We start from the raw sequence: 14051 nt of genomic DNA, 5'->3' as shown, positions 1-14051 counted from the left end.
AGGTTTTTTTATGTTATTTTTTTATTTTATTATGGTTTCAGCAAACAAATTTTGTATGTATATGTATATAGATATGTATGTGTTTTTCACATCATCTAATGTTTATATACTTATATATACTGTACATTTAATTTCTTTTAAAAACAAAACTGAAATAGGCCTTGCGTTACTTCTATATCCAGCGCAATTCAAAGGCACGGAAGAGATAAAATATAATAAACGAGTGGCCCAAAGTGACTATGAGTAAAATTGATAAGCATATTTACAAAAGAGCATTTGCACTTGACATAGCATTCTCTCATTTTAATAATGAATGAGAATAGAGCGGAATTCTGAATATTTAATGCGCAGAAATCCATATTCTTCTTTTTCGTCTGACTATGAGTGACGTCATTTGAAGACTAAACTAAAAACGGAGGAGGATGTTACGGCTACAGACGTCCGGCTAACGTCATGCACAGCCTATATTTTCTTGTTATTTATTATCTGGAATGTGCTTCATCAAAATATACATTAAAAAAAAAAGATATAAAAAAAGTAATAAATAAAAAGATTAATAAATCTCAATAATAGGCCTACACAAATATTAATCTAACAAAAATGTAATATCATCGTTATCATACACAGGCTAGGCTATTCTTCAGAAACGCATGCTTTTTTTTTTCGTCCCACTTGGAAATGTTATCCAAAATCGTCCTCTGTTGGATCTCTATTGGTATTATGTTTGCGTAGATTAAAACGATTTGTCAACATGCCATTACGCATTACTACTGGCTGTGACATAGTGGCAACATTTAGCTCCCTGCAACCACAGGATCATCATTCATTTGTTCTAATGGCCCAGAGAGACAGTAGCTCAAGAATATAGACGTGACGGTGTCATAAAACCATTCCACAAGAAATCGTGATTTTGAAAGCCACTGTGTTTTTATGAGCAATACACACGTATAATATCTACAGGCCGAGGTGATGCTGGAGCAACAGCATGTGCTGTCTCAAATAAAACTGAATTATTGTGAGCGTGCTGGTTTAAAGGATTGTCTAGTGTTACTGTTTTCAGATGTGTCGCGGGTAAAGCTGTAGTGAAGGGTTTAGGGGATCTCCCATATTAATTCAAGCGCGATGCAGAGATGTGACACTTCAAGTGTATTAGCAAGAACAGAGAAAAAAGAAACGGGTAAAACTACAACAAATCACCAACCTAAATAATGGCAACAGAATTTATCTTCTAGACTAAAGTTAGAAGGCATTTATTTTAAATTGAAATGCATTTGGCTCCAGAAAAATAATCTTGAAAATTCTGTTAGGCTGAAATATTATATTTATGCATATATCATTATTTTATATGCAAATATATGTTATTGTATTGAAACGTGAATATTACATTTTAATGGTTAAAGATCGTAATGCATTGAAATATGTCTTTAACAAACGGCAGAGTCAAAGAAAATATCTCGGTGGAAATGTGGGCCTGAAAGGAGGCTCTCAGCTTTGAATTTCTGCTGTTTTTCATTTATTTCTTACAGTAATAATATTATTTATTCTTGTAATTTTGAGACTTACTCTTCTCTTTTAAAAGGAGCAGTAAAATACTAGGCCCATGTAAGGAATTTTAATAATAAAATACCGTAGCGTTTTTTTTTTGTTTTTTTTTTATTAAGTCTGTGTGTTTAATTTCGGTATGAAATATATTCTGCTATTAATTGAAATGCCGCTACAACAACATTTTTATTAATAATATTAATGTATGGGTTTAATTTATCATTGGAAAATCTGCATGCAGCAATTTAAGTTTAATCAGCAAGTAGATTTTTTTTTTCTCTCTCTCTTGATAATAAAAGACGTTCATTCATGACAATGCGTCTCTATATTGTGTTTATCGTGCAATTTATACGTGAAAATGAGTTTTTACGTGCATGTGTTACTCAGTTTTCGCGTGCATTTGATACACACTTTATTGCGTAATAATAATACACACGCACCCCAAATCACTACTAAACCTACCCTATACGTACCACTACGTATCCTGTGCACGTAAAAACTCATTTTCGCGTAAAAATTGCACGATAAGCACAATTGCGTGCTATAGAGACGCATTTAGTGTGACCGGGTTGTTCATTCAGTACTTCTGAGCTAATGAAACAATTTTCTCATTGTAGCAGATAACATCGACCTTAAAAGTCAGCAACAAATGAATTGTCCGTCTTCGTTGATGTTGGTCATTATTAGTCTATAGCCTGCTTTCTAACAGCGCTGTAAATATAATCAAGTCTTACCGGTAAGCCGATCTTTCGCAAACCTTCTGCTGCTCTCCATCCAGGGGAACGAGAAGCTGGCGGGACTGCCCATGCTGGGTATCGTGGGCATGGTGGGCATCCCCGCCGCGATGCCCGGTGGATGGGCTGTTGTCGGCGGGTGATTTGCGGGTGGCATGGGTCTGTGGGCCGGGACGCGGATGACACCGCCTGCATTCCCTGAGTTCACGTTAACGTTCATATTCATGCTCACATTCATGTTCATGTTTACGTTGTAGTGACCTGCCAGTCCGGCCGCCATGGAACAGGCCGGATTGTACACGCTGTTGTAGCCGTTCGCATAGACGTTCGGCGCGAGCGCATAGTCCGGGTCGCCGGTTCGGCTCGGTAGCATACAACTACTCGGCTGATCGGAACCATTGAGAATCTGATCTATTCCAAAACTGATGGGTTCGTGCTGCTGGTGGGTCTGGTTCACCTCTTCGATTCCCGTGTGCTCCATCGTCGTGGTTCGTTCTTTTACTCACAGCTTGGAGGGTTGAGATGTTTAATTCCTAAAACTTCAACACAATACGGTTTATTCCCAGACGTATAAAATTGTATTTTTTGTTTAAAAAAAAACCAACAACAACAACAAGAAAAATAAATATTCTTCCTTGAAGTGCTCAGAGCTCGTGCAATTTATATCGCTGCCATTTAATGCACAAAAACTGTGAAGATCAGAAATCACTTTGACTCCTTCACGATTAAATCAACGTTATCCAACACTTTCTTGCATTGCGTCTGGCTCTTTATCAGTTCCATGATTATGCCTAAAACAGCAACTCGCCAGTGGAAAGGGCTCCGCGCTCACTGTTAAATCCCGGAGTGATGAGTTGCCGAGTTGCCAAGTTGTATCAAACAGAACGACGCGTTTCTGGAGTGGTGCTGTACCTCAGAAAGGCGCGCGGCCCAGACTTGAGCTCATCACTGTTATCTAAAGTGAAGTGTTAACTGTCCGATACGTGCGTATTAATTGTCGTGAACTGAAAATGTCCTGTTCACGCTCCTCTTGAAGTGATTTCGAGCAGGTGAGACAAACCCCTTCTGCCCAAACTCTGTCACGCGCGTCTCCATTGGCTCTCGCGCACTTCTATAAAGAGACAATGCCTCGCGCCCGCACCCCTCTCTTAAAGAACCCGCTTCTATTTTTTTCCCCCTTATCCGTGGCTGTTGTTTTACAGCTTGCGTTTAAAATTAAAATGTTTTATGTTTCTAGAAAATAGAGCAGTGTAGCAGAATTAATAAAAAGCGTTTACGTAAGTAGTTTGGCATAATCTTATATTGTTGTTTCTTTCAAAAATAAGCAGTGAAGTGGTTTTGTTTTTAGATATCAATATTTGTTTTGCCAAATTAAAGTCAGTGTGGTGTAACCAACTTGCAGGAAGCCATTTTGTTGTCATGTGACAAGAAAAATATTTAACAGATAACTTTAGACCCTAATGACTGTGGGCCACCAAGGTCATTTTTTTCCCTTTATTTATGAAAAGTCAAATTCAAATTGAGTAACCTTAAACGTATTGATAATCATTATATTTGTTTTCAGTTTTTTTATTCATCATTTTTAAAGGTGCAATTTATTTAGCCTTTTTGTACTGGCTGATTACTTTTAGATCATTTGTCATTACATCAACATTTATATAGAATATAAATAGAGGTTTCGAAAATGTGTGAAACCAACATAAATACAACGATTACAACTTGTGGTTAAAAAAGATTTCTCATTTTTATCTTGTTTGCCATTAACTCTTGTAGGTGAATTTTATTGACATGGTTGGGCTATATTAGAATAATAACAGTAATAAAATACAGGCTTCATTTTTAATGTTGTGAAAGATAAAAAAAAAAAAAAATCACTTGCAAACCACAGGGTTGATGCTGTTAATTATCCCATCCAATAAAGGCCAACATGTTTAGTTCAATTCTGAAAAGAGCTCTTCGGGTTTTGTCAAGGGTACAGAAACATGCAGCTTTACACATGGCAATGCGTTTGCTTAATCAAATGAAAGTGGATTTCATTGAAGTGCACTGTAGCCTTTGGGTGCGTAAAATAAAGGCTGAAGCCAGAGAAGCATCAGTTGCCTTTAGTGATGCAGAAGCCGCTGTGATTGGCGCAAATAATTTAACCTTTTTCTGCCTGAAGCTACAGTGGAAGATTCTCCGCTTTCAATTCAATAAAAATGAAAAATGGCGCATAATAAAACCTGAAAGCAAGGAAAACGAATTTAATATATCATCGTTTTATTACGTACTTATTTCAGCTTTCGCACGAATAAAAATATTTCTCCGCAGCACAAAGTGGCTAGAGGGAAGCATAAAAATCAATTTTCTGAATACAAAGCTGTATCAATAAGAAGCGCTCCTCCTGTGTGTGTGTGTGTGTGTGTGCGTGCGTGTGTGTGTGTGTGTGTGTGTGTGTGTGTGTGTGTGTGTCAATAGCAGGAAAACATGTTGTTGATTCTCAGTGATGTCGAATAAAGCATCCTGAGTCGTGGCTTTTAACTGCACGAGGTCGTGTTGTGCAACAAAAACATAGTGTCACAATGTGAGTTGGTTCTCTTTAAAGTTTGTCATATATCTGCCATCATAATCGTTCGCTTTCAGTTTGAGAGCATCACGGTTTTATAGGCCCTTATCTGGGGTCATAATCTGCATCTTCATCACGAAGCAGTTTAAAAGAAATAAAGCTCAATCATAATTAACAATCATGATTAAATATTAGTTCCTGGTTTTCATTTCCATGATTTGGCCCTAATGCCATTTTGTGCTCTATATGCACGAATGCAATAGTAGATCTAATTTCTTGCACATCCATATTCCTGCAGCACTTATTTTCCCTAAGATTGCTTTATTTTAACCACAGTTATTATCGGACTAAATGAACTGTGCTGGAAATATTTTAATTGCGTTTCTCTCTTGCTGTTATTGAGTTGAATTAAATTCCAGAAGCTAACGCTTCCCCGCGTTCTCGAGTTGTTTTCGTCAGCAGTGAATGTTAAACACAATTACATTTTCGCGCGGAGGCAAAATATTATCTAATGGTTACTAATTGCTTTAAGTTGTAATTATTTTTAACACTAAGAAGCACTCGAATTATTGAACCTGACAAACCGCGCCTACCCAACTCTTGTTTCATTTCATTAGGTGCAATGGAGTGTTTATTCTAAAATCCATCCAATTAATGTCCTGTTAAAACATTGCAATGTATAAATCAAGACTGAAAACGCGATTTTCAGATGAGAAAATCTGAAATGCATGCATAATATGAAAGCAAATCAGAACCGTACTTTTCAAAATTATTTCTGCCAGTGATTTTCAGGGCTCAACCAAATTGTCTTTGGAATGTTCTTGTATCTCGTGATGTGCAAATAATATCTGATGCTACTTCTGCCAGTGTCTGATAGCTAATAACGAGCAGCTGTTGCCATGGTTACCTCCGCAAGCGAAGGCGATTTCTGTTCGCGAGCGCAATTTGCGCACTCCAACTTTTGTGGATACTAAAATGTTTGTACGTAAAACGAATGCATACTTTAAACACCCCCTAACCCTTTCATTTTGACCTAATTTGGTTCATGCCCGAAGCCTTCCTACCAGTGCAAGCCTAATATAAAGCCCTTATTGCTGGTTGCCCGTAGGCGATATCTTGTCAAGGATGTTGAGGGTAGCCTATATAGGGGTCGTTGATAAATCGGAATCTCCAGGCGATGCTGATAATAAAGTATAAAGACAAAGCGAAGACAAAAAGAATTTGTCACAGTGCGCCTTTCAACAGATTCGGTGACCCGCCGCCCTCCCGGGTGTATAACCTGTTTCAGGGCGCTTTTGGAGATTTGCAAACAACTGCGATAGTGTTTGCTCAATATGGTGCCACAGGGATTGGAAGGCGATACCAAGCAGCACAGCTCATGACAAATGGCGATTGCAACGCTACATAAAGAATGAGATGAGTCAGTAGCAAAATAGGCTAGTTACGCCGAGCCTCTTTTTCCCAGTTATTTACATGAGCTGTCAAGCAAATTCACGTAGAGCTTTTTTTATAGTGAGAAACAATCCAACAAAAACAACATAACAAACAGCCATTAAAATGCATTGCCAGAACACCTGCCGACATGTTCAATATGAACCCGGCACGTGGGTTTGAAAGGAAAATCCCACCCATCACAGCTGCATCCATCTATAGATTATGAGGATTGACTGTGCACTGCATCTGTTTTTCACTTTAAATGCAAGACGATCTTTTACATTTTAACTGCTAGGCTACTGTTGCAGTTGTGCATTAAGCTGCAATTGCGGAACAAACCACAAATAATACATTTTAACACTTTACATTGTCATTATTACATGTTACACGTTACTATAGTTATAACTATAAATGATGCATTATTACATGCAACTAACCCTAAACCAAACCAAACCCTAATCCTATAACCCTAGTTATTTTATATTATCAGTAGCCTACTTAAATGTATAATTACAGTGTATCAAAGACACCTTAAAATAAATTATAAATATAATACTGTGCTATTATTATTATATAAATAGTAGTAGACTATCATTAGCCTATATTTCTTTATTTTATTCTCTTTAATCTTCTATATTTATCTATATCTCTAAACTCATCTAATATGTTATAAGCTTCAAAAGAGACTTCAGCCTGGTGTGTTTCAGCAGAGAAATCCCTGCTCCTCTTAGTGTCAGTACATCCTTTTACCTTCAGCATTTCCTCGTGTGCATTTTGGCCTCGTGCCCCTCAAATGCGTGTGTGTGTGTGTGTGTGTGTGTGTGTGTGTGTGTGCGCGCGCGCGCCGATGAGCCTGTCAAAGAGAGGATTCGCATCCATTGCACCATTCTCCATCCCTCCCATGACTGTTGTGCTTTCTGCTGTAATTAGGTTGAATTCAGAGCAGATTGAATTACGTTATTCTGCATCTCGAGCTGCAGTCCTTGACTGTCTCTCTCCCCCGGGAGAACCTGGCGCCTGCTTGCCCGATCAGACGGCTTCAACTGGACGGACCGCCAAAAGAGCGCACCGGGATCTCCGATACGTCATCTGGTAATGTGGGCTAAATGAGAGGTGTGAGGGCAGGGGAGACGGGATAACATCGCAAGGTCTTGTGTGACCTGGAACAGATAAAGTGTTGGAATAATGAATTGTTTTATTCACTTTGTCGATATGAATTTTGCACGCAGAGGGCGTTTGGGAGAAATAGGGATGGTAAAGGAAGAAAAATCATTTTGTTTCGTTATTGGATGTATAGTTTAATTCGAACTTTATTTTTTAGTTTATTATTATTATTGAATGAATGAGATAAGAGGAAAAATAATATTAAAACGCATTGGTATCGTTTCCTCTTTTTTTTTTGTATGCATGCATACGTTTGAAATCATGTAGCATTTCTTCTTTTACTTAACATTATGTATTATCAGAATTAGCATTTTTATATTAATTGAGTAAAAAGATTATAACTCAAGGTTTTCAATCTATTCGATGTAACTAATTTAGGCAAGATATATGTATGTCAATAATATGTAATGCAGTGTTTCTAAATAAATAAAAAAAAACAATTGTAAAACGAATGACATTTTTTTCCCTCTTCTCATTATTCTGTATTTTTTTACACCATTTCAGGACATTTCTGGCAGTTAATTTTTCGTAAACAAACGAAAATATGACTTACTAAAATATATTTATTTGCGTAATTATTTGTGTGTATATTGATGTATTAATTAATTAAATTAATTGTCCTCATCTTTCACTGGAATGACCATGTTTGCGAAGACATGAATTGTTTTCAGCATATTCGAAGGTGCCTTGTATTAGTTTAAATCAAGTTGTATGTCTTCATAGATTACAGATTATTATAGTAATCGAGGAAGTTTTTTTCCCCTTTTTTTCAGTATGAAAATGTTGAAATGTTAGGAAATGTCCATTTAACGGTGACTGACACCATGTTGGTTCATTTGTGTCATTTATAGGCCTATGCATTTAGCATGAAACCAAAGTTTAATAAGAGCATTATTAGTTTACTTATTGATAAAGACATTAATCTAACATATGGTTCTCTGAGCACTGGATAAACATAAGATAGATAGATAGATAGATAGATAGATAGATAGATAGATAGATAGATAGATAGATAGATAGATAGATAGATAGATAGATAGATAGATAGAGCAACAATGAAAGCACTACAAGGAAACATGTTTAATTTAAACGCATCTGCTTCAAGCATTATTGTGTTTCTTGTAATCCATCTTTTGTGTCTTTCGTTCCGATCGCGTTTCTACACACGTCTCGTTGAAGTGTCAAAAGCGTAATTAAGCGTATCATTGGCTTTGTGTTGTTTACAAACCGCGAGCTGTAATTTAATTTGGTCCACCAGCAGCCGCCACCGGCAGGGACTCAGCGCTGATGCCCGCGGGCCCCGGGCGGAGAGGGACCTTCTGCCGGACACCTGCGGGGGTGGAGCCCGTTACCCGGGGGAGGGGCGGCATGGACCAACTTAATGAAAACACACGGGAAATGTTCGAATGAATGTAACAATAACAGTTTGTTCACTCTTTTGATCCTACTGCTAGAATCGCGACGAAATTAAAACAGCAATAAATGAAATAGACTAAGTATAAAGAATCTCAAAAGTTGTGTACGCAGTAGCCATACCTGAACTGCCAAAAAAAAAAAAAAAAAATAGCCATAGTTTTGTTGACTCCTAAATGTTTTTTGCATATATTAATTGTAAAACTTAAAATTTATTTATTTAGTAATATGTGTGTGTGTGTAAATATATTCATTAAAACTGCATTATTCGTTGACTCACTATTTCATTTATATATATATATATATATATATATATATATATAATTTAAATAAATATCTTTATCCTTATCATTATAATCTAATTAAATTTGAATTAAATAAAAACTTATTTTTACAAAATATTGATAGTGTTTATATATATAAATGTTTATATATATATAGATATAGATAGATAGATAGATAGATAGATAGATAGATAGATAGATAGATAGATAGATATATTTAAATTATATATATATATATACATAGGCTACATAAAAAAATTGAGAGAGAGAGAGAGAGAATACAGATAAATACATGGAAGTGAAGGAGCAGGAGTGAAGAGAAAGAAAGAGGGAGAGGTGGCTTTTGGTAATAATGATGTACCCTCAGGCTTAGTGCTGTCTATCATACAGCCCCCCCTCTCTCCCCCCCCCCCCCCCCCCTCTCTCTCCCCCCCCTCTCTCTCTCTCTCTCTCTCTCTCTCTCTCTCTCTTTCTCTCCATCCCTGCACAGTCTCAGCACAGACAGGCCTGTTGTATTAGATGGGGGGGACCCAGCGTCTGGGCCAGAACACAGGGAGCTCCAGCCTCCTAATTGATGACTCCCTTTGAGTGAGGAAAAACACTAGCTGAGATTGATGGCCTTGCAATTTAGGGCTTTTGGAATGAGTCCTAGCAGCATTAACTCAATAAGGTGTCTATCAAACAGGCCTTAGCCCATCCTATAACAGCACTGAATGACTTTAATTACATGGAATTTGCATGAAATATTGGGAAGACTCAGGGTAAAATAGGGGCAAAGAAAAAATCATCATTTGCACTTTAGCATATAAGAAATCCTTAGAAATGATTTTGATTAAGATGATACACACTGTAAAAAAGACAGAATTTTTACAGAATTTTTTTATTTTAGTTATTAATGTAAACATATTTAAAGAACAACCTGTAAAACCACCATAATAACACTGGAAAGAGAAAGTCACATGAGTCAAAGTTCATCACTTTTCTACAAGCTGAGGTAAAAATTAATATAAGGTGCACATAGCATCATCCACAAATACAAAACACCATCATAGTAGCACACATAGCATTATTTAACAACATGCCATGTAATAAAAAAGTAAATCCCTAATGTACATAACTGATAACAATTAATAAAACTAACTTTTAATTATTAAAAGTAACTTTCCAAGTATGTCAACTTATTCTACTAACCCCTAACAGTCTAATACTCAACTAATACTCTGAGAGTTGACATGTAGGTGTTATAGTCAACAGAAGGTCTACCATTAAAATAAAGTGGAACCATATTATTTGATATTGTGAGATTTAAAGGGTGAGTTCACCCAAAAATGAACATTATCCTATAATGTAATAAGGCCTGGTTTAATAAAGGCCTTCTGAAGCGAAGCGATGCATTTTTGTAAGAAAAATATCCATATTTATAACTTTATAAACTATAATCACTGGCTTCCGGTAACGGCCGTACACAAGTCTCTTTCTGAGGAAGAGTGACCTTTGACCCGACTGAAAGAAGTAAGTCATACACAGGATTGCTTATGGGATCATTTTCATTTTTGGGTGAACTAACCCTTTAAATACTTAATTTCACAGGACCAATGCTTTAATAACCTTAGTTAGGTGATTTTATGCTGATCTATATAGGCTACGATTAGGTCACAATGGGTAATACTTTTGTGGGGATGCTTATACCGCACATTATTTTTATTACTATAACCATTAATTAATGCAATATGTTCAGTGTTCACAGTGTTACCCAACATTATCGTAGTCTCCCACAGTAATGGTTATTTGTGAAGTCTAGATTGGACTTAAATAATTTGGCCTTGTTGTCTGAGGTTCCTACACTGTTTAATTTGATGCCATTTTATCTCGATGTTTTTCCAGTACAGTCAGTCTTCAACGAGTCCTGTTTTCCCAGCCATCTCAAACGGGTAATTGCATTTTCCATTTTCTCTCGTGACAATGGAGCATCCACAGTCTGCGCGTTATTAATCATAATGAGCTCACACAAATAAGCCCTCATGTATCGAGAGAGAGAGAGAGAGGCTGTGGAAGAGTTTACAACTTGCATGCACAAGCATTTTTCTCCATTTTAAAGTAAATGGATGCGCTTTAGGTTCATGCTCACTTCATTTTCAATCATAAGAATGTTTATGTTTCATATGCCCCATCTGCATTTTTTTTTGTAACGGGTATTAGTTAAACCATAACGAAATGTAATAAAGTGTTTTTGCATGATGTTGATGCAAAAAAATACATTTTAAATATCATTAATTTATTATTGTATTATATGATGTAATAGTCTGGGACAATTCAGCAATTTGTCAGAAAAGTATCTATGATTTAAAGCAGTGATTTAATTCGATAATTATCATTACAGTACAGAGATTGGGATTTATGATTCTCATGATCTTAAAAACCTTATAGTCTAAAGTCCAGTGTTATTTTAATATAATTCAGATACTATTATAGTTTTTATTAATATTTTTAATATTAATAATTAATATTAATATTCAAAGTTTTAGTAATTATATATATATATATATCAGTTTTAGGTATTTTTGTACATCAAGTTAAACGAAATGAAAATTATAAATGTTGCCATGGCATTTTATTTAAAATAAACAAAAAATGTTTTTATAGTTTTAGTTTCAGTTAACCGTAATAACCCTGCTATTGACTTATGCTTAAATGCTAAAAAACAATTTGATTTGCAGTCAAACATAATCTCTCCATAATAAAGAATTTCTTTACAACACTAAAATGATTTATGTACATTTTAATGGATGAGTTTGTATGAATAGTGAAGATAAAGCACAATAGAGAATAGTGATAAAGCATAAACAAGTGTTCATCATACTTGTGTAAAAAGCATCGCAGGATGTATCTAATGAAGTTTAGGGAATGTCCAGATTGCTCACAAAGAAGCTCAAACACTTGATAATTCTCATACTTCCGTTTTTATAGTTTTGTTGACTTTAATATTATATGCTAAAAACAGAAAAATGATACTAAAGGATGAGCAGGTGTGTCCAAATGTTTGACTGGTAGTGTACAGTATACTAAAACCTCTTCTAAAACCTTTATTTGTATTTTTTTTTATCTGGTATAAGAAGAAGGGTCGTTTGAGGAGATGAATATATGCAGGCTATCATTGCTGTTCATTTGCAATCCGTTTTAGAACCGGCCTAAAGGTGTGTTAGCAAAGTTCTTGATCAGTCCATTTCATGTATGTTTGATTAAAAAGGTGTGCAGATCAATAATATATATTATCCCAGAGATCCTGAGGTGAGATTTTAGCTGATAATGTCGTTATCTAGAAATACGGCCGCTCTGATATCGTTTATTACGGTTCACGGTTGGACCTCCAGGCTGAGTCTAATAAATCTGAGAGTAACAGCTAGTCTGCTATGGCCTCTGCTCTGCTTCACTCTATAAGAACACACCGTCTGAGGACTTCATTATGTCTTCACAAACACCTCCAAATCGATCCGGTCACCCTTTCAGTGGCAGAATCAGTCGTGGTGCAAGCGAAAGGACCAATCTAATGAACAGTGTGTGTTTAGGGTTGCTGTGGTGCCCTGTAGGAGTGTCTGGCACAGAATATTTTGTCCCATCTCTAATTAAGAGGGTTAAAATAAACTCAGCGTGAGCCCTGCAGTGGGACAGGGGGAAAGGAATGCATTAACACCTAACGAGAAAATGATTGCAGCCCGAAAGACGGAAAAGACTGAACTGGTGAAGTCAGACGACTTAAGAACCGGGTCCGACACACCTTTCCTACTTTCTAAGGGTCTTTTGGCACTGATCTGTGTTTTTTATATATACAGTGTGTGTGTGTGTGTGTGTGTGTGTGTGTGTGTGTGTGTGTGTGTGTGTGTGTGTGTGTGTGTGTGTGTGTGTGTGTGTGTGTGTGTGTGTGTGTGTGTGTGTGTACACATATGTTTTTTTATAATATATTGTATTTTGATTTTTTTTTTTTTTATGTATAATTATATTTTATATAATTTAAAAACATTTATTTAATTAATTTCTTCAAATGTTGAGTCATATCAGAGACAATTTTGGTCATATACACATAAATATATGTAATTAAAATATATAAGTACATAGATGAATAAATTAAATGTATTGCATAAATATTAATGTAGGCTATATATTGTAAAGTAAAATTATAAATATACACAAATAAATGTATGTATGTGTATATATATATATATATATATATGTGTGTGTGTGTGTGTGTGTGTGTGTGTGTGTGTGTGTGTGTGTGTACACGTATTTTATAATATATTGTATTTTTTTTTTTTATGTATAATTATATTTTATAGAATTTGATGATAAAAAACATTTATTTTTCTATAATTAATTTCTTCATATACTGAGTCATATACACACATAAATATATGTAATTAAAATATATAAGTAGCCTACATAGATGAATAAATTAAATGTATTGCATAAATATTAATGTATATATTGTAAAGTAAAATTATAAATATACACAAATAAATTATGGATGTATGTATATATGTGTATACAATTTTATATTTATATATATATATATATAAAATTTTAATTGATATAAATAAATATATACATTTATTTTATTTAATATATTTTTATTTAATAATTCAATGATTTATCTGGCTACTGTTTAGAGAACCTTTAAGAAAATTACAGTAAGGATTGTAATTTAAGGCCTGTTGAATTTCAAAGGATCTCACAGACTGAATGTGACCCTGGGGCCCTTGATAGAGCTCTTGATTTCTTTGAAAATTAAATTGATGTACGGTGTTTTCTGGTAGAACCAGCATGCGAAGGCTTTTTAAAGAAGCAGAGTTTTAAAAGTTATTTTATGCAAGTTAAAAAGGCTCTCCCTTGGCAGTAAAACCCTTCTTGGCGTGTGCGAGTATGTGCTTGTTTACTTGCAAC

At 35.4% G+C, this 14051-nt stretch overlaps 1 protein-coding gene across 6 annotated transcripts in view; it reads right to left on the bottom strand.

The window, feature by feature from the left end:
• Positions 1 to 3429, bottom strand: part of tlx2 (T cell leukemia homeobox 2) — a gene marked incomplete at its 3' end in the record, with an annotated part of 145494 nt that extends 142065 nt beyond the window's left edge. For all 6 annotated transcript variants that reach the window (XR_013823557.1, XR_013823558.1, XM_079893209.1 and 3 more), the window contains exon 1: positions 2277 to 3429. Coding sequence is in view for 4 of the 6 variants with exons in the window: in XM_079893209.1 (XP_079749335.1) it covers positions 2277 to 2757 (481 nt within the window). The remainder of the gene's footprint in view (positions 1 to 2276) is intronic.
• Between the last annotated feature and the right edge of the window lie 10622 nt (positions 3430 to 14051).

Source organism: Squalius cephalus, assembly GCF_949319135.1.
Source record: "Squalius cephalus genome assembly, chromosome: 14".
NCBI lineage: Eukaryota > Metazoa > Chordata > Actinopteri > Cypriniformes > Leuciscidae > Squalius > Squalius cephalus.
This window is presented reverse-complemented; position numbering and strand designations above follow the sequence as displayed.